At 37.3% G+C, this 22,061-nt stretch overlaps 1 protein-coding gene across 3 annotated transcripts in view; it reads right to left on the minus strand.

Annotated features, from left to right (window-relative positions):
• The window catches only part of ARSJ (arylsulfatase family member J), a 68,240-nt gene extending 46,609 nt beyond the window's left edge, over positions 1-21,631 (minus strand). Inside the window, exons 1-2 of one of the 3 annotated variants that reach the window (XM_032462348.1) lie at positions 21,306-21,631; positions 19,363-20,713 (exon numbers count right to left, since the gene is read on the minus strand). In XM_032462348.1, the coding sequence (XP_032318239.1) occupies positions 19,363-19,760 (398 nt within the window). In that variant the 5' untranslated portion in view covers positions 19,761-20,713; positions 21,306-21,631. Of the gene's footprint in view, positions 1-19,362 lie in introns of all 3 variants that reach the window. The other 2 variants (XM_006185525.3, XM_032462349.1) reach the window with 2 other exon arrangements.
• Positions 21,632-22,061: the final 430 nt, after the last annotated feature.

Consider the following 22,061-nt stretch of genomic DNA (forward strand, 5'->3'; position numbering starts at 1 on the left):
CTTCGAGGAGCAGTGAGAAAGGAGTCTGGAAAGACAGCGAGGGGCTGGTTTGTGACGGGTCTTTTGTGCTGAGATGTGGGCTCCCCATGGCCAACAGCACCATCTGATATGCAATTTAGTAAGACAATTCCAGGAGCTTAATGGAAAAAAACGGTGGAAGGAAGAGAACAGTGGCCAAGGACCATTTCACAGACTGTTGCCACTTCACAGGTAAGATGAACCTACGTAATTATGTATGTTGTCATTCATTAAAGAATACATTTTACTTTAGAATAATTAATGTCTTTAATAATTGTGGGCAGCACAGTTCTCTCTCAACTGTTGAGCACAAAACCATAATCACAAATGTACAACATATGTTTTCATAGTTATGGCCACCAATTTGTATATTGAATACAACAGTTTGCTTCTTTTATGCCTTTTTTTTTTAAAATAAGTAACATTACCTTGCAAAAAAGACTCCAAATTGCCTATGTGAGGAGAACCTTAAAAGTCAGATAGAATATCATCTACATGGCTTAAATACATCTTTTTATTTTATGCAATGTTTTTAGGCAAGGCTAGGTTTGGGAAGGTGGGCCTTGAGGGGAACTCATTACACAGTAAGTAAATAGCGATCAAGGCTTCAATGTGATGTCTGATGCTTTGGGATAATGACAATTCTTATATTCAACTCTCTCAAAGGTATTTTTAAAATTTACACCTTGTATTTACATATCTTATTTCCACTTTATTTACATATCTTTATTACCGTCTTTACACATCTTTTCAAAAGTTAATTTCAGAGACCTCTCCTGAGAAAAGTGAAAACAAAAATAAATCCTGTATGACTATAAAACTAATAAGAAATACATTTTACTGAAAAATAAAATTCAAAATTAAGTCAACTGTTTATTTGAGAATGGCAATAGGTCTTTAAAGTTCTTCTGCAGCAAGTGTGATTTTTAGCTCCACTGAGTAGGAAAATTTTAAATCAACCTTTCCAGGATACAACATTGAAAAACAAAACCCAACAACTTCCAGTTCTCTCTCTATTGCTGAGCACAAAACCATAATCACAAATGCACAACGTATGTTTTCATAGTTTATGGTCACTAATTTGTTTGTATATTGAATATAATGGTTTGCTTCTTTTATGCTTTTTTTTTTTTTAAATAAGTAACATTACCTTGCAAAAAAGACTCCAAACTGCCTATGTGAGGAGAACCTTAAAAGTCAGAATATCATCTACACGGCTTAAATATATCTTTTAATTTTATGATGTAATGGCAGTCTTAGAACTTTTATGCATAAATAACAAGTCAGTCAAGCACACAGACCTTCTAAGACATCCTCTTGGACAACACCTTCTAAGTTAGGAGTCAGCGATTACCATTCTATGTTCCATACTAAGGTGCTCAAGAAAACAGCTTCAGATTGAGTGACACATACAAGTGCAACAAATCTTTTTAAATTTGCATGTTGTTTTGGGAACTTCTTAAAAGAAACTATAAGCCAGCATATGGAAAGTTATAAACGCAGCCCAAGTCCGCCTGGAATCTAATTAGAGATGCCTTCCAGCTGTTGCCACTGCCCAGAGCCTCTATTTCCTCTTACCCTCTCCTTCCAAACTACCATGGAAAAGAAAGCTGAACAGCAGTTCTCCTGATGCAACTTGAACTGAGTGAGGCGGCTGAGTAAAAAAGATGAAAAGCCAGCCAACTTACTTAATGTTCCTGTACATAAAGCACTGCACTCTGAAAATCCAGTCAAACTGGGGAGAAAGTTACAGAAGCAAAATTATAATAAAAAAAAAATTATGTGCGTAACCAGGAGCACAGTGTTATCAAGGTTAGACTAAAGACTGATTGCAGTCTAATATTTCCCTATGTGTCGAGAAATTAAGGAATCAATTAATTATGTTTCTAATTATATCATGTTACCCAAACCAGACACCATTATGATAATTAAAGTTCTGTAAACCATTAGCTTTGATAAATATCAGGCCCCTACATCATAGATTTGCTATTTTTTTCTCTCTATCTTTTTTATTCTGGATATTTTACCTTTAGCTGTTATCTATCTACCTATCTATCTATCTATCTATCTATCTATCTATCTATCTATCTATCACAGGGCTTAAGGCACAGCAGATTTGGAGGACATCGATCTAGATATTTAAGTATAAATTAAGATTTCAAATAGGCTGAGAAGAGGACGATTGTGGTACACTTTTACCTCTCATTTGTTTAATCATTTACTTCCTACTTAATGCCCCTGTTTTCTGGTATGCTTTCACTCACATCTTCAAGCGTTTGTCTTTATCTTGAAAATACCCTCTCTTTGAACCTGCTACTTTTAAAATTACCACACTACTTCTCTCTTGCTTATGTTTCAAGGCCAAACTCCTCACACAGGTTACACAAACTCTTTTTACTTCTACTCCACCGACCCTTTTAATAACCTCTCCAGAATCAAAGCCATTTTAGTTTTGGGAATGAGAGGGATAAAGTGATGTCTTTTTTCTTAAAATAGTGACTTTAAAGCACTATAAAAATTATACTAATAACTAGAACTGTCTGAAAAGAACATTTCTTTTCAGGCAAATGTTGTTAAATTAAGTAATCTGCCTCAAATTTCTGTAGACATCTTTTTGAAGGCTCCTCCAGAACATATACCTCATAAGCCAACAGCACATTGAAGGGGTGCCAAGGTAGAGAAATAATTTATGTTTACCCTCAGTCCAGTGTTCTCTCCCATTAACAGCTTTACCTCTAAATATGCATGACATTTCCTTTTAAAAAATCTCCTGTTTAACATTTCAAATGCACAGACCAATCCTGATCTAGTGAATCAGTTCCCTAATATTGAATCATCTGGTCAAACATGAGTCAGAGTAATAAAGCTCCCTCAGACACTTAGCTATTAGGACATCAGGGACATATGTGAACCTGTGAACAATTTCACAGTCTCAAGGGAAACAGAATTTTTAGCTTTCATGAGAGGCCAGGATAAGAGAGAAACAGCACTTCCTTTGTTTCATGTCTTTTTTTAAAATTGAAGTATCATTGATGTACAATATTCTATGTTACAAATGTATAATACAGTGATTCACAATTTTTATGCTTCATGTCTTATGGTTTGTGAATTTCAACATTAGAGACTCAGTTTGCTATCTTTTTTATTTATATAGGTACAATGATCATGTGTAGTATTTAAACACAAACATTATAGACACTTACTATATTTCACTTTCTATTTATTTACCTTGATTTTTTTTAGACTTTGACAACTAAAATAAACATAGGATTAACTGCTTCACCAGAATGTTATATATGGTTGCATATTATCAAATGGCATTTGGTTTCTGAAAACTGGAAGGCAAATATGAAGCCAAATAGCATGATTTAAAGTCATAATATTCCACACTTTGAACTTTGATTAATGTCTATATTGGTAATGTTACTATGGTCTACCAGTCACCTGAACAGAACTTTTGGAAGGTCTTCCAATTTCTCCTCTATTTCAAGCTATGTTCATTCAGGTATTAAGTAATGTCCATTCTATCACTAACTGTCTAAAATTTTTGTTTTCTTTTCCATTCTTATTGTTATTTATGTCTTTTCAACTTCTCATTTCTCACCTGAACAGCTGATACCCCTGCTGTAGAGGTAGAGAACTAATAATGAGGCAGTAGAGTTATAGTGAGCATTTTATAAAATGCACATAGGAGAACAAATTTTAAATGTTAGTTCTCAATAACTTTTCGGCAACATGCTTACCTACAACTTAGTTATTGAATGATAGTTTCCTCCTACTCTTTTCTCTCTACTGGGATAGTGAAATGATATTTTATGACAAGAGAAAAGCTTGAAAGTTTGACACCTGAAAAGTCTTCTCTGCTGTACAGACGTTGTTTCATTATTATTTTCCAGGTAGCTCCACGACCCCTCCTTTGAATATTAAAGTCTTCCATGCCCTCACTACTATAGTCCCACAGTGCCTCAAGATTACTACTGAACTGCCTCACCTTTGAAAGCTGTCATCGATTCTTTAAAAGCATAAAAATGAACATCATAGTTTGTAAAAACAAAATGTTGTAATCAAAGCTTTTCTTTAAAAAATGTGTTTAGGAGCTTGGTGGCTTTTTGTCGCTGATGCTGCTGCATCATTACTTTCACATTTTGTTTCTTGATGCCTGTATTCTATATTCTTGAGAATGAATGCATTATTGAAAAGGTACTCATTTGTAGCATTCAGTCAGTAATTTATCTTCCTTGACATGTGAGAAAATTACTCCGAGAGATTAAAGAGGCCTGAGTTTCTCGAACAATGACCCAGGAGCCCTGGAGGTTGGGCAGAGGGGCCCTGAGCCTATGTTAGATAATGAAGGAGTTAAGGCTGGGAACCTCTACCAGCAGCTCTACTTTCATATGTTTTGTATACTGGGCTGCTCCAGCAAAGAATTCATTTGAATAAAAAGTTCCACAGTAAAAAGAAAAATGTTTCTAAATCACAGAACAAGTTCCAAGTACAACAAGGAAATAAATCAATTCACCTACGGCAGACAAACATGTGTGAACTGGCCAACTCCTCAAGGTCAAAAATAAGCAATGGAGAAAGAGACAATGGTGCGGTTTCTGTGTAGACAGCCAGGCACATGATACTAAAACCCTGCTCTCAGAGACAAGGGGAAGGCCTCCAGCACTTGGGAAGTGATGTAACACTTACGTGACAAGACAACAAGGCTTGACTACAGTTTTACACTAAGATCTAAAATTAAGAGCCTTAGAAGAGGAATTTGAAATTGTAAAAAAATGTTCTTTAGATTCAGCATTCTTTAAGAAATAAACCATTAAAAAGTTTCTTTTGCATTAATAAGAGATTTTTTACAGTGCTTGTCTTTAAACTCCTAGAAAGGGAAAGTGTGGGCTCACTCTTATATCAGAGGAGGTTGAACTTTTTGATCTCAATAGCATGGAGGGTAACTAAGGTGAATGCACAGAAATAAACATTCCTCTCAAGACAGTTTTTCTCAGTGTCTGAGCAGCTGCTCTCTGGTCCAGAAAACAACAGGGGAAGTCAGTGGGTTGGTTCATAAACTTAGTAAAGCTCATAAGAGCTTTACCCTCAGTAAAGCCTTCCATTGACTCCCATTCACTCATAAGAGCTTTACTAACTTGAAGAACAAAAAGAAGAGATCGCCAATGTGGAAAGTTTTTTTAAATGGCTCTTTTCAAAAAAATGAAAGCAGACATTCCATTTTTAGCTATTTTAAACTGAGAACCAAAATGGGTGTACCTTCAATGAAAAACAACATATTACCAGAAGTAAAGCCTTAACATCATAACTCTAAAATTACAGGTACAGAGCCAGTCACCAACTACTGCCCAGACTCTCTGGCCTTGCCATCAATCCAAGAGAGAGGGAGAAACATGTGGGTGTGTGCATATTTGTTTGTGTACACATGATATTTAATCTGCCTGAAGTAGCAGCATTTTCAGCATGACGGAAATAGTGAGGAAAGTTGAGTTCATACAATGGTTCTTCTGGTTGGTTTCCTTTTTTCACCAACCATCTAAGAAACTCTGGATATGCTAATAGTGGGCGGGGTTTGTGTCTGTAAGCCTGATGTGGTAAAAGTGATGGGGATGGCAAATTCATCTAGTCAATGCCATCCTTGCCCTGAACAGCCTTCTCCTCCACATTTACCTGTGCTACTTTGTCTTTCTTCAGAATATTAGTAAGTAGCTGAGCCAGAAGGCAAATGTAGATCATCTGATCCCCATCCACCACTCTTTCCCCAAACAATACTGTGAAATGAAAAAAAAAAATATATATATATATATTGCAGTCTTTCAAACTTTAGGAAGTCAGGCAAAGGAGAATGGAAAAACAAAGGCTATTTTTCATTGGTGGGCTTTGAAGTGTAAAACGTAATTGTCAAAGAAGTTCCTGTAATTTGTGATCAGTAGTAACTTTATCTGCTTGAGCGAGCATGTACTGTTTTTGTTTTTGTTTTTGTTTTGTTTTTGTTTTTTCTTAGAGCAGAATGAATGACCTTGAAGTTGGCCCTGATTCCTCTTTTTCTTCCCAACCCATCCAACCCATTTGGAGTTCATCCAGAAATCCTGTCTGCTCTACCTGTGGAATGTACTCAGAATCCATCATTCTCCATTATCCCTCTCCGCACGCCATCATATCTCACACAGGCACACAGGTTAGTGCGATTGTCTCTTTGCTAGGTTTTCTTGCTGCAGACCTTACCTCTAGGATCTATCCTCAACACATCCACCAAAGCAATTCTGTGAACACACAAGTTGGGTCATGTCACCCCTCTGCTCCAAGCCTTCCATTGGCTCCCATTCACTCAGAGTGGAAGTGTCCCTGCCTTGGCCTGCACTGCGCTACAGGATCTGGCTCTCTTTTCTGCCTTGACCCCACCTCCTCTTAATCTCCCTTGTCTGCTCTCTAATCCAGCATAGCTGGATGGCCCCTTGATGGTACCTGAGCACACCAGGGGTGCTCCTGTCTCAGGGCTTGTGCAGTTACTGTTCTGTCTGCCTGGAACAGCGACATACAAGGCTCCCTCCTTCATCTCTTTTCTTGGTGAGGCCTTCCCCAGCCTTTGATATTGCCCTCTTCACCTTGAACCCTTAACCTTTTAACTCCCACCCCTATTCTGCTATCCTTTCCTTTACGGGGCATATTGCCCTGTAGCATACTATATATTTTACTTGTTTGTGTCTCCTTGCACTAGAATATAAGTATCATGAGAACAGGGACTTTGGGAGGTTGTGTGGTCTGATATGTTTCCCAGGGCCTAGAATGGTATCTGGGAAAGAGTAGGTGCTCAATATTGAATGAATGAATGAATAAGGAATGAATTTCAAGGAAATAAAAACAAGAAGCCCAATTAAATCAAGGGTTATTACCTCATGAACCATTAACTGGTAATGGGAAGCTTCACGAAGGCTTATAAATGAGTTTGACAAATTAGTCAATGCATTGTTTTCTCCCCTATAGAACCTCTAAGGATATGCATTTAACTTTGGGAGTCTCCTTTACAAGACTGAGAAGTAATAACATTTATCTACACCATAGATTTATGGTGATGATTAATTGACATAATGCAAACATTTGCCTCAAAAGAAAAAACAACCCTCAATTTTAAATTACTTCTGTTTTTTGTTTTGTTATTTTGACATCTGAGATCATTCAGAGCCACATCAGAAAAGAAAAGAGATTTGAAAAGTTCTATTGTTGGAACCAAATCATTGAATTATTTTAGCAAATCTCAGACTACTGATAGAAATGACCCAATTTGCTTTTAAAGGTAAATGATGAGAATGAATTCCCCAGCTAATTCAGACTACATAAAACACTACAGAAAATTAGGATATATATATATTCATCTGGAAATAGATGCAAATTAGATCAAATTCATAATTTGATCCAAACAAGGCCCTGAAATAAATGTCCACTTTCTTCAAGTTGGCATTGTAGTAGAAAGGTTCTAAAAGAAAAGAGCATTGTGCCAAAATGTCTATATCTCCTAGTACTTTGAATTTCAGGATTTAGTCCTCAAAAATTCAGTTGTTCTTTTGCTCTTGAGCCAACTGCGTTGTCCAAAATAGGAATCTTTTTTATTGTTCATTCTATAGGAGAGGAGAAACATATTAATAGAGAAGATGTCTCTTTCAAAAGTTTGAAAGTCTTTGAAGATGTCTCTTTCAAAAACTATGTGACCTGAAATAAACTTTCAATTGTAGAGTATATGAGGAAAAACAGTCAAGGGACTTGTTACTTGGATAGTACTTAAATTAAATAGTCATATGCATATAGTAAGTGTTAAATAAATGGTAAAAAAAAAAGAGAGAGAGAGAGATAAAGATGGTAATAAACAGTCATGGAGCATTAAAGGCCAAAACTGTACTGCAGTGTCACTCAGTGTGGTTCCTACATAAGCAACTTCATCATCACCAGGCAGCTTGTTAGTAATGTAGACTCTCCAGCCCCACCCTAGACCTTCTGGAACAAGACTTCTGGGGGAAGGCCCAGAGGAATGAATGCTTTAACAAATTCTCCAGATGGTGAATAACTTGATTAATTTAAGTATTCTTACAAATTCTGAAAAGTAAACTAGTAATGTCATCCTTAATTTATATATGAAACAAAGGAAGAACAGGAAAGGATTAGTTTCCCCAAATTGAATGGGTAAGCCAGTCTGAAATAAATTTCTGATTCTTAAAATAACTATACCTTAGCTTTCTGTTCTTTTACTTTAATAAGACAGTCATTTATTTCTCCTCTAATGATAAGCTGTTCAGCTATACCAAATCCATTCTGTCAACCTTCCAAGTAATGTAGTGGAAAATTATAGTTTTGGGGTTTGAATTCTACTTTCATTACTTACAATGGGATTTTGTCCAAGATACTTTACTTTTGTGAGCTTGATTTCTTTTTATGTAAAATGTGGATATTATTAATTATCCCCAAGTTATGAGGCTTAGAGAATATATAGAGAGACATAGACATATACATATATAGATAAAGAATATGTATTAGAGAATAATATACATACATATAAATATATTCCTTAATACTTAACTGCCAAATAAATGTTACAATTCTACTCCCAATGTTTTATCTTCAACTAAGTCCTTTAGCTAGAAAAATGTGTGATTAAATCAATTTTATAGCATTACAGTGACAACCAAACAAGGATCAAGGTAAAAAACTGATTTCAAGTATTTGAGCTTATATTTTAAACTGTGTTAAAAACTCTAAACTAAATCAAACTTTAATTTGATAAGTATGAATTACTCAGTTCACATACATTTTTTATGGCCTTATCTTGTGCTAGAATCTGATATGTTAGAAGGATATAACAGTCTTTAACCTCATGATTGTTCAATCTCAAAGATAATTTTTAAAAGTATAATAAAAGTTTAAAAATTCTTAAGTTCCTTGAATTCAAGATTATGGCACAATCTTTTTATAAATTTCTAATAAATTACAGGTTTCTTAAAAGTCTTAAGATTATTGATCATGTATAATATTAATATTACAGTTATATTATTATGATACACATTAATACAGTTACTATTATAAGATATTACAAAAATTATAGTATAGATTGATAGGTTAATATAGTATAAATTACTAATTAGAATTGAGTTAGCAAGTACAGATAACTCATGAATTTTTGCTAGGTAGGAGAGCAGAGAAACTGGATCAATTAATTTTTTGCTTTGCTTTTGTAGATAGAAGGAACTTAAATTCATTTACATGCAGAGGGGAATGATTTTTTAGAGATACAAAAATTAATAGTGAAGGAGACAAAGGGTAAAATTGTAGGAATCAGGTGCATGAGGAGGGCAGAAGGAGCTCTGGAAGGTGTTGATCTTTGACAGATGTGAGTACTTCAATGCCTGCTGGAGGATGGATTGTAGAAAACAACGCTGGTAGGTTGGTAAATTTTATATTGGTAATATGAAAGAGAGAATATGGAATTTTGAAGCAAAGTAATGAGCTGGTGAGGGGATACTGTTAGTTTGAGGGAAAGAGAAATTTTGAAATAGGAGTCCTGAAGAATTGGACACATACTAGAGGAAGGTTAAAGGATGACCAGGCATTTTTGCATGCCTGTTTTGGATTTGTGGTCATGAATTTAATTTAATCAAGTACTGGCTGCCACTCAGGCACTTGCTTCTGTGTCCACCTACTGGCTGGACCTTCTTGGACAGTAAATGTTGCCAAACCATCCTTACCCAGCTAGTTGGGACACTGTGAGTGGGACAATCCAGTACTCTCATAGGGTCCTGTCAGTTTCCCCAGCCTTTTTCTCCTCCAAGGCTGGTTCCCTTACCCTCTCCAGCAAGCGTAAGCACAATTAAATATTGAGAAAGCATATCAATGTATCTCCTTAGCAAGAGACAATGACTTAGTGATTATTTTCTGGCTTTTCTCTCCATCAGGTCCAGGTGATTGGTCAACTGCTGTTGGTGATATGATAAAAGACATGGTATCGATTCTATATGGTCAGTGAAGAGAAGAGTCCCATTCAATATTATAAAATGTTCAGCTATGTTCACTGTTGGAAAAAACAATGTACAACATGCTTTTGAATTCTAAGAATTTTATCACTGTATGTTGACTGCCGCATCTTATCAAATCTAAGAAAATGTGTATAAAGCCTGTGTATAAAGGTGTAAAATAATCAGAGAAGTATTGGAGGGAAGATGAGGGGAGTAGAGGGTCAGGAAGGATGCAATAACATTTTCCCAGAGGAGAATGAAAAACATTCCAGCAAAGGGAATTCTGCATAGAAAGGACTGGGGCGGGGAGGTTAAGGGGCAGAGCCCTTGTAGGAAGTACAAGTACCCTGATAATCCAAAGAGGGTATAAATGGGAACATGTTGGGAGTACCAGAATCTTGTTAGAGGCCAGATTTTGAAAGTGTTTATATGGAATGCTTAAGAATTGGGCTTTTGTTCACAGGTAATAGCAGCTTCCAAAAGATTTTAAGTAGGGAGTGGCATGCTTTTCACTGTGTTGCAGAGATTTCACTCAAGTCTTAGTGTGGAATGTGGATTCAAATGCTACAGGCAATATGATCATTTAGGAGGTCAATGAAATAGTAATCATGGAGCCCATGAAAGTCCACTCACTGTGAAGCCTAGAACAATGTCTTAATTCAGAACTCTTTATTGCACACCTACTGAGTGGTAGTCCCTGGGGTGAGCTAACTTCAAAATTGTATAAGATATATTAATCATATTCAATAAAATGTTTTAAAATTATTGTTGATTACAGGAATTTGAAGTGATTAATCACTGGCCTTTCCATTACCCAATTTTTAATTCTTCTCATTTAGTGTGGTACTTTTAAATATACATCTGATTTTGCTTGTCACAAGATTAGCAGGGTTCCAACAGATTCTGCCAAGCATGACGGCAGCAACATGCCAAGCGTAACAACCACCAGCAACACACACAATCTTCAAATGTAGAAACTTAGAAACTATGTAACTTTAATCACCTTCCTGGACATCTCAGAACTAAAAATATGTGAAAAATCCTGATGGATAAATTTATTAAAATTGAAACATATGGAGTTTAATTTTAAATTTGTGTACTTACATATTGAAATTGGAAAAGAGATATGACTATACTCACAGAAAGCTTTTAAAAAGAACAAGTAGTTCTTATAAAGTTAGTATGTGATGAAACATTATGGAGATGTCACTCTAACTTTATAAGAATTTTTACTTAAAATGATATAATAAAAGTTTGCAAACTATTTTCACATATGTTTTCTCAATTAAGTGTTATAACCTTTGAGGTTATCATGATTGCTATTCTACAGATGAAATCATGGCATCTTCAAAAGATTAAACTACTCATTCAAGGACATAGTCAGGAATTTGCTGAATTAGTACTGTAATTCAGATTTCCTCACTATATATTCTATGTTATTTCTGCTCTGTCACAATGCCTGCCAGAGGGAAATAAATAAATGTTTATTCATCTTTTCACTCATTCATTTTTCACATGTATTCTTAGTGCTTATTAGTACAAGGCACTGGATTGGGTACTGTGAAATTTATGGAGGTAATAAATCAGTCTTGCTGCCCAGAGGACTGGCATGGAGGTAAGAGATTCAGTAATAACTGTGAACGAGGTGGAAAATCATGCCTAATAAGACAGTAATAGAAAGAAGTATGTAAGGTCATCACTGCGATAAATATTTCTGGCTAAGGAATCATGGAAACCTCCATAGAGAAGGTAATATTTTAGCTGAGTCTTAATGAATGGCTGGCATTTGGGCCAAGAGAGATAGACCGTGAATTCCAAGGAGTAGAAACAGTATGTACAAAAGAAGGGGGACAGTCAGGTGTAAGATGTGCTTGAGAAACAGTGAATCAGTCTTTTCTCTGGAGTAGAGAGTCTGAAGATAGGGAGAGAAAGGTAAGGCCAAATTTGTTTTGTTTTTTTGAAGACTAGACTAAAGTGCTTACAAATTTCATAGTAGGCAGAACAGAGTGATGAAAACAGCAAGGGTTTTGTTGAAGCCACAAGAGTTTAGGTTTCCATACAGGCTCTATTGCTTAGAAGCTGTGTGACCACCAACAACTTACATGATTTCTCTAAAACCTTCATATGTCATCCATAAAATGAGGACATTGTTAAATATTTCATAAATATTTCTTCAAAATAATAAAAACATTTTACCTTCAGCATGGATGTGAAGATTAAATTACAGGATGTTTGAAAGGTGACTGGCACAAGAAGGCCCTCAGTAAAAATCACTTTCTTCCCCATTCTGTGCTAGTCTGTGGGAACAAGGGATGGTGTTTGCTGAGGGTGGTGATGTAATGAGAGTCATGAAACGTGGGGGGTGAATTAGAGACAGGGAGTAAAGGAGTAGAGATAAAAAGTCTGTTTTGCAGCTGAGCACACAGGGAAAGGAATATCTCAATGAGGTAACACTCCTGGGAATATTTAATATCTAGAATGATAAAGGAACGCGGCAATACTCTAATCACATCAAAGTAAAATATAGAAAAAGATTACATAAAAATTAATTCCATAACATGGTTTAGGAAAAAATTCAAATGCAGCCAAATGTTGAAATAAAAGTTTTCATACTGAGCTCCTATTAGAAGCAGAGGTCTCAAGCCTTTTTGGTCCTCCCATCTTGGATCTCTGAGAAAGGTCATATGGATGAAAGAAAATGATCTGAACCTTTGGCACCTGGATACACTTCCACCTTTCAGGACAGCTCAACAGAATTACCTGAATAGGGATTCACTTCAAAGTGCGTCTTTTTAAAAAGACTCATTCAAAGTAGGGACTTTGATCATAAAGGTGTGCCAATAGCTTAATTGACCATGATGCTATGGCCAGAAAAATCCATACAGTCAAAAAGGAAGAGGCAGCTATTTGTCGAAAGGTCTTGCCTATTGAATTCTTTTTGAAATGGATATGTGAGGTTTTAAAACTACCCTCTCCATTTGTTGTTACATTCATTGTCCAAAGCCAAAGTGAGGCTTGGAAAAACTCTTGTTTCTTCTAAACTTCTAACCATAAATATTTTTCTAAATGTTTATGTATTAACTAAATATTTATGAATGTAAAAGGTGAACTCTTAGTAACTGATATTGTGTACTCTGAGGGTGTAGAACACTACTTAAAACCAGCCCTTGGATAAAAGAAGTGGATGGAAGAGGAAGCGTGCATGACCCTTGATAATTACGAACTAAGTAGAGGAAAAATGTGTCTATGTGCCACAGGCCTACTCCCCTTCACTTCCTTGAGTCTTTCTCCCATGATAGTGGCTGAAAGAATTCAATTACTTTTCTGAGGTTTTCAACACTAGGGTAGTTGTTCACTGATAATTTCGTATTTAGAAACACTACCTTTCAAACTCCTGGAAGACACATTCCCCTAGCTTCTAGAGCCCACTGCAGTCCTCAGAGGCCTCCATGGATCCTGTCTTCCTGGACCAAACCCCCAGCCCTCCTGACTGTGTGCCTGACTGTACACAGTGTGGATGCAGAAGTTGGCTATGGACAGGCAGGAGGTCCAATTCAATCAGTCTCCAGAAAGAAGCTGTAATTAAAACTTGACACTTAACCATTTCCTAAGAGATTGTCTGGAAAAAAATCCCACTATGCTTTTCAGCCCTTTTTATTTGAGTCTTCATCATAACGTCAATCTTTCCAACGTATCTGCTTTAACTCAGATTCTAATCTCTATATATCTCTATACATTTCTCAGCTCTGATTCAGTCATTCTCCCCTGCTAACTCCCTCTTTCCATAGAGCCTTCTGTTACTGAAAGTCTGTCATTAGCAAAATCCTCTATGACCTCATCTTTTTCCTGGACATTCCTCCCACCTTCTTCCGCTAGCTGATTGCTAGCTATTCTCTCAGCCTGGTGCTGGCTTGGTGATAACCCCAATTATCACAGAGTCTGAAGCAGGGCTGCGTATCCCTCTAGTTCCTCACTGGCACTTCTACACAGTTTGGCTCCTGTCTCTTTTTAAAAGTTCAACTTTTTTGAAAAGTGAGGCAACAGACTATAGACTCAGTATCTTCCCTGTTAGAGTCTTTTATCCAATTCTAGGCCCTGCCCTCCCAATCCTCTGTTATAGATGATTTCAGTAACTGGCTCACTGCTTTTTTTTAACTTCAACTTCTCCCATTATTTTTAATGATTTAAAGATCCACCTAAGTGATCTATCCAACTCCCTGCCTTTCTAATACCTCACCTTCCTCACATCTAAAGATGTTTTCCTCCATCTCATTTTAGGACCCATTCCCCTATCATTTCTAAAAACCATACTACTTATAAAATTTTGATCCCAAGCACACATTACCCCAATTACCATTATCTATCTTTTCAGCTTTCCAAGTTTATTGTAATGTCCTCACTTCAACCCTGGACAGACAGTCAATCCATTGACCATGGCACTTTTTTTGAGAACATAAACCCCTTAAAGTCTTCTGCCTTTCTTTGCCTGGTTTAGAGTGCACGATCCTACTCTATTCATTTGTCAAAGCTCCAAATCTAGTTAAAGCCACCTCTTCACACAAGCACCTGAACATGGAGTGGGAAAAACAAACAAGTGATGACTGGTCTCTGTTTAAACTTATGACCACAAATCTCAAATAGGCTCTCATTGCTGTCCGGTATTTTTACAGCATTTCCCTACTTAATTCACTTTCTCACTCTCCTAGAAGAATATTTTCTATCTCTGTCTTTAAACCATCAGATCCTTATTCTCATCTAGTGACCTCATTTGTTATTTCATATAGAAAGTAGGATAATTCAGAAGAGAATTACCTCATATTCTCCAAAATCAAATCTTTCAACCTCTTTGAATCTGTACACCCATACCCTCATGTTTTTCATATTAAAAAGAATAAACTGGTACAAGTAGAAGGACTTACATTCCGGATATCAGTATTTATTATAAAACTACAGTAGTTAAGAGAATGTAGGATTGGTAAAAGAATAGACAAAGAGACTAATGGAATGGAATAGAGTCCAGAAACAGACCCAAATATGTGCATTTATCTGATTTATAAAAAAGGTAATACTGTAGTAAAGTGGAGAAAGTATGATATTTTTAATAAATGTGTGGATCAAATAGATTCACAGATGGAAAAAATATTCTTAAACCTTGACTTATATCATACTACAAATTAATTCCAGATGAATTGTAGATGTAAACAGAAAAATAAAACAATAAAACTTTAAAAAGGCCATTGTCATGATCCTAATTTAGTCAAAGATATCTAAATAGGACCTAAAGAAAAAGATTATAAATAAGGCTACAATAAAAATAAAACCCTCTGTTCATCAAAAAACATAATTAAGAGACTAAAGAAGCAAGTTACAGAATGGGAGAAGCTATTTGCAATACAAATACTTGACAAAGGAAAAGAATATAAAAATAATCACCACAAATCAATAAGGAAAAGCATTCACCTAATGAAAAAAAAAGGCCAAAAAACGGAATAAATAACAAGGAGATATCCAAATAGCCCATAAAAATATGAAAAGATGTTCAATTTCTTTAGTCATCAGGTAAATGCAAATCAAATCATGATTGTATACCAATGCATAACAACCAGAATGACTAAAATGAAAAAGACAATGCCAAATGTTGACCAAGATGTGACACAAACAGAATTCTCCATGCCTTGCTAATGAGAGTGTATAGTGGTAGAACCACTTTCAGTAACTGTTGGGCATTATCTATAAAAATGGAACATACACATCCTGATAACCCAGTAATCCTATTTCTTGATAGATACTCAAGAGACATGTGTACATATGCTCACCAAAAAACATATACAGGTATGTTTATGGTAGCACTATTAATAATGGCCAATGGCCCAACAATGGAAATAACCCATATGTCATTCAAGAGAATGGATGAATAAATTATAGTAGATTTATACGAAAGAATACTATTCAGTAATGAGAATAAATAAATTGTATCTACAGGCAACAATATGGATATATTTTCCAAATATTATGTTAAGAGAAATAAGCCAAATATGAAAAAAAACCCCTTCTCTATAATTCATTTATATGAAGTTCAAAAACAGGTAAAATTAACCTAAGTTGTGAGAAGTTGGCAGAGTGACTGCCCATGGCGAGAGGCAGGGATTCTTTTTTAAAAAGAATTAATGTATCAAGTATCCTATTACAAATACACACTATTTGAGTTACCTTTGCACTTGTTAAAAATAATCATTGTGGTATTTCAAGTGGGAAAAATGAATAACAAAATAGTAAAAACACAAAATTTTTGCCAAAGATATAAATTCAGCTCATACTGCCAATCTTTCCTACTCTAAAGTCTGCATAAAACACATCTAAATTTTGCAAAACTTGTAATTCTCTTTCTGAGGCCTTCACTATATTCTCTTTAAAGAAGAAATGATGTCATTTCTCCATGTCTTTATTTTAAAAACTGTAAAAAAAAAAAAAAAAAGGTGAGAAAAGTACTTTGTACTAAATCAAACGTAGGCAGCCACTTTCTCAATCAACCTTTATATCACCAGTTCAACTTTGAACATCTATAGTGTTGTTTCTCAAAGTCCAGTGTACAGAAACTCTGCATCACTACCTTTCTTGGACTCTATTGGCACATTCACATAAAATGGGGATAACAATAGTAACTACCTCCAGGAACGTTGTAAAGATTAAATGTGATAAAAATGCATTATTTTGGAACACAGTAACTGCTCAGTAGATGCTAGCCTTTAGCAGTAACACTCTTAATTTATATTAGTGCTATTATTAGAATAACCTGACACATTTGTTAAATTACTATTAATTTCTGGGCTCAACCCCAGACCACTGAAGCTGAATCATTGGTTGGGCTTGGAAATCTGCACTCTAGTTAGCATTTTGGCTGATTCTTTTTGCACACTCAAATTTGAAAATCACTGTCCAGACATTAGGGCTTGCTTACTTGTTCCTCACAGTTCCAATACAGGGATCTGCACACAATGAATGCTTACTGACAGGCTGACTTATGTTCAATATTGCCAGACTGATATGATGTAAATTATTAAGGAATCTGTAACTTATTATAGATTTATGCAGTATAAGGGAACAGATTTTTACATATTGACTCCAGCAAAATATAAAAGGAGGGTTGTTTTGTTTAAAGTAAGTATCAAAAGTAACTCCAGCTTCAAAGACTTAAATTCTTTCTTTATAAATGTGAAGATATTTGAACCCTATCATATTTCACATAACCTATTCTTGCCCTTCATATCCCTTCAGTCCAGTTAGGTATTTTATTGCTTTTCTTTTTAACTTTAGAGGATCCAGGAAGCACAGACACGTGCTCATGCAGAGCACAAGTGACCACATCCCCAGCCTTGCATTATTACTATTAGGCCCAGGACTAGGTGTCCATAGCCACTTTCTTTCTTACAGCTGTGTTCATTTAAGAAAAGTTCCAGCAATTTGTTTAAAAGGAGAACCTAAAGTGCAAATGTTTAATTCAACTGTTTAATTCAAATAGAAATTTAAGTCAAATCACAGTAGCTATTTGAACTCTTGCCTGTAAGACAGTTACACAACTTGTTGCACTGAACAGAAAAATTTAATAGGAGAATAAATCTTCTCGTGAGATGTTTGCAATGAAAGAACATGAGATTCAACCTTTGAGAAAAGGGGAAAATGAGGATTTACTTCCACCTTCATTTCTGCTTCATGTCATTAAGTAAACATAAAGATTAAAAGATAAAACCTAAATATTTTATCAGCACAAGATAATGTTTAGGAGTTAAATGTTCCTGTTTGCTGAAAAGTCTTAAACATATGCTCCTTTGTGAAAGATAAATTCATATAATTCAGTTACATATTTTTCAGCTACTCTTGGCTATCTGAATAAATCTAAATTCTATAAATTTAGTTGAAGAGGTTCAGGGAGACTTTATGGCACATTTATTTCGTAAACCACATATAAGAATGTTTGGGATTAGACATGAAGAATTTGACCCCAGGCCACTGGATGGACTTGCTACTTTCCAGCCAACAATCTGCTCCTTTATAAACATAAATACCCTTGACTTTCTGATGCCACAATTAACCTTTAAAATGACTTCGAAGTACAGTGAGACTTCTTTTCTCTCTCCTTCTCAAGAGAGGGAAAGATTGGATTTTTTAACTTTCTGGCAATGATGCTAAGTTCTGACAGTTTGCTAAGCAGTGGAAATCATGTAGTAAGCAAAAGTCTCTGCAAGACAGAGATTCCTACAAAATAGTCTTTATTTTTCCAATGGATACTGGCTACTTTTATAGGATCCAATTCCAAGAACAACTTCACTGAAGAAGGGGTTCCTTAAACTGAAAATCACAAGATTCATACACTGAAATCACTAAAGCTTTTCTTCTACCTCTATCCAGTGGTAGATGGACCACTAGTCTACTGGTCTCCTAGTTTATCTCTATTCCATACGCTGAATTTGCACTTTCAAATCATTCACAATAACCTATAATTCTGACAGGATAGAGTAAAAATATGAAAATGAATAAACACTCTTAAGTGGAAGATTTAGCTATTTAGCAAAGCAATAATAATATTAAAAACACTCTGCTTAAGCATCCAACTAATCTGACTTTTCTTAGAGCTAATCAGAAAATTCTCCTGGAGGAGCAGCAGAAAACTTATGAAGTTTGACTCGTGTTGAGCATTTACCATTGTATTTGTCCACATCTGAGAACTGCCTTACTAATTACATATTGCCTTTCTTAGTGATCCTGTATGAGGAAATTACCTATCAAAGACTCAAACAGAGTCGTATATACAGTGGTGAGATTCTTATACTGCCTTCCATATGTTTCCTTGGCCCCTCTTTTCTCTGTGATTACCTGTAGCTTTGATTATTCAGTTCTAGATTTAAGAATGCACCAAGAGTCATGGAAGAATTTTGGTCTCTTTTTCTTAGCAATGATGGTGACAGTGAATTCTGTTGTGACACCAGAAAGAAAACCTAAGCATGCTCAAAAGCCAAAATAGATTTAGAAAAGGAGAACTCTTCTGGAGATCTCTGGTTGGTAGGTGAGAGTTTACAAGTTCTGATCTCATTTTAAAACTCCCAAAGGCATTTTTACAGCAAGCTCTAAAAGCAAGCTGAGACTAAACTAGTAAGGAGACTTTCAAGATCATTAAGAGGGCATGCGTTTTAATACCCATCATAACTAAATACATTTTACTCATTCATTCATCCATTTATTCATTCAGTTCCCCATATTTTCTGCTACTTCCTTAAATTAGGAGCTGGATCTTAATAATATGCTTAAGATATCTTCAAGGAATAAATACTGAAGCAGTAATACTTACTTTCCGGTAATAAGCTGACTCCTGGACGGTGTGCAAATAGGCTGGACATAGTAGTTCTCCAGTTTAACTCCTTCCGCAGCAAGCTTGTCAAGAGTGGGAGTCTTTATCTCTGATCCATGGTAACCCACATCTCTAAATCCCTGATCATCCGCTAGGACGAAAATGAGATGAGGCTGGGAGTTGGCAGTTATGCTGGGCTCTGGGCTCTCTCCAGCTTGAGGTCGTAAAGCCCCTTCCTCTTCCTGCTCCAAGCCCTGGCCCCAGGACAGGTAACCATAGGTGAGGAGGCTGAGGACCCAGAAGCCTGCCAGCGCCCCCATGGCTAGCATCTTTCCCGGCCAGACCCAAGCCTGCGAGGGTGGCGGAGGCAGAGGCCCCGCGCAGCCCCTGGGGGCCATTCACTCGGGTCGCAGCTGAGACTCCACGAGCAGAACCAAGTACCCTGCGCCGCAGCTGTCGCACACATGCACGCAGGAGGAGTAGACCCAACAGGCAATGGAGGGTCTCCACCTGGAAAGAAATCCTGCGCTCAGCTGTCACCACGTCCAACAGCTTTAATCTTCCAGAGGTGATGGCTTAAGGTATGGGAAGAAGGCAAAACAAGGAGGAGTCGCTCTGCTCCATCAAATTTCACTTTCCTCCTCCTCCTCGCTCGCCAAAGCAGCTTCCGTACAAAAAGTTAATACCTCTATCGAAAAGTTGTCAGGGGGAAAAAATCAAGTAAGGAATTGAGAACCACCTGGGGCAGGAACTTTTCCTGGCCAGACGTGACCAGAACTTTTCGACCTCGATGCCGAGGAGCGAGGTTCTCCCAGGCTCGCGAGCACCGATGGCTGTGAGTCGAAGGTCGGCAGTCGGTCGGGCAGTCCCCTCACCTGGAAAGCGCTGGGAAGCTCAATCCCCGCACCTCGCTCTTAACCGGAGAGATGAAGAGCTGCCCGGAGTGGACCGGCTTCCCGATCACTTTTCTCCACTTTTCCACGGCTATTTCTTTCGGTTCTTTAAGAGGTATTCGCCAATCTCCCCGACACTCACCAGGCGGCCAAGTGAGGAAAAGCACCCCGCTCTACTGATCTCCCTCCACTGACCACCCCTTCTCTGCAGGAACTTCGGGCAGCGGTTCCTTCTCCCGGCCGCTGGATCGCGTAGGGACCGAAGTTGGCCCCTGACTCTGTGCCCACTCCACGCCAAGCCCACTTGGTCTCCGCGGGGATGGTGCACCCGGGGATGGTGCCAGCTGCGTGCGTTTTGTCAGCGAACTTACTTAGTTTTGGCACTCGGAGTTCTTTGCTGCCTCCACCCTCTTTTTTCTCCAGTGAATCACAGAACGGTACTTTCTGCTTTAGCTCCCCTAGGAAGAGGGGGAGGGATAAAGCCAGTTTAGAAGTTTGATCGTTCCGTTTTCCTTTCTGGGAGGAGGATGGAGGCAGGGGAGGCTTTGCAGGAGAGCTAGAGAGAGCTGCACACTGCTTAAGCCCTGCGGGATCCAGGAGGATCCGCCTGGGCTCCGGCTTCCCTGGGTTTTCCGGGCTGCCCTCCAGCTTCTGAAGAAGGGAAAAACAGCGGCGGCGGGAATGAGGAAGGGTGAAGGGAGCTTCTCTTCGTGGGTCTGTAAATGAAGAGCCCTCTCACCCATCCCGAATGCTGCGCGTGCAAACTTTTTCCAGATTCTTAAGGGAGAGAAAAGCAGGAGAAACAACAAACTGCGTAGCACTCTCTCCTTTCTTCCTCTTCTGGTTTTCCTTTCAGTCCCCCCATACACACCACCCCGCTATTTTTCCTGCTTCTTTTATCCCCATCTTTTTTTTTTTTTTTAAAGTCGCGACTACAAGTTGAATTTCCTTTCCCTGTTGCTGGCCCTTACTGCCTGACTTCCTCCTTAGCGTGTCCCTACGTGAAGATATTGAAATCGCCTCCTCCTTCTTACCTCTCCCCAAACTTACCCACAGCGTGTCTCCAGCCAAGGAAGTTGAGAGGAAGAGGAGTCACACATTTCACCCTCAGGAACCGCGAGGCCAGTCTGTACTCCTGCAGTAAAGAAACCACCATTTCCCACCTAGAAATCTGATGAACTTCGTCCCGCTCCCCTGACGTTTTTTTAAAATAACTATGTGGAGTAAAGCAAAAGTTTGTCCTGATTGTGAAGATACGCCTGCTTTTGCTAGAATTGTAGGTTTTTAAAGCCCTGCTCAAAGTCAGGAAGGGGATTTATAGGATCAGTAGGGGAGGTAATTCATGCCAAGAGCCACCGAGACTTGCCCTTTTCCCTCCCTCAACTTTATCTAAGTTATTTATTGAGCACCTACTATGTGTTGGCACAAAAAACGTCAGATACTCCCAGTTGCCTAAGCATAAATCTAGATTTCACTTAGCTATTTATTTATTTATTTATTTATTTACATTTATATTTATCTATTTACTTACTTATTTTATTGAAATGTAGTTTATTTACAATGTTATATTCTACCCTGTTGCTAAAATTCCTGTTAAGTTTCTGGGCAAAACATTTGTAAAATGGAAACTTAACACTTTTGAAATTTGCAGTGTGCTCCTTGCAGTTAATTTTGCTAACATGTGTAGCCTGCTACTAGTCTGTTCTCTTCCCTGAGGCCATTCTGGTTAGTCTGTGGAGAAATGGGCAGTTTTACAAGTCCTGCTTGGAAATGGGATCTTAGCAATTCTGTGAATTAAATCACCAA

The sequence above is a fragment of the Camelus ferus genome, chromosome 2, assembly GCF_009834535.1.
Source record: "Camelus ferus isolate YT-003-E chromosome 2, BCGSAC_Cfer_1.0, whole genome shotgun sequence".
Classification (NCBI taxonomy): Eukaryota; Metazoa; Chordata; class Mammalia; order Artiodactyla; family Camelidae; genus Camelus; species Camelus ferus.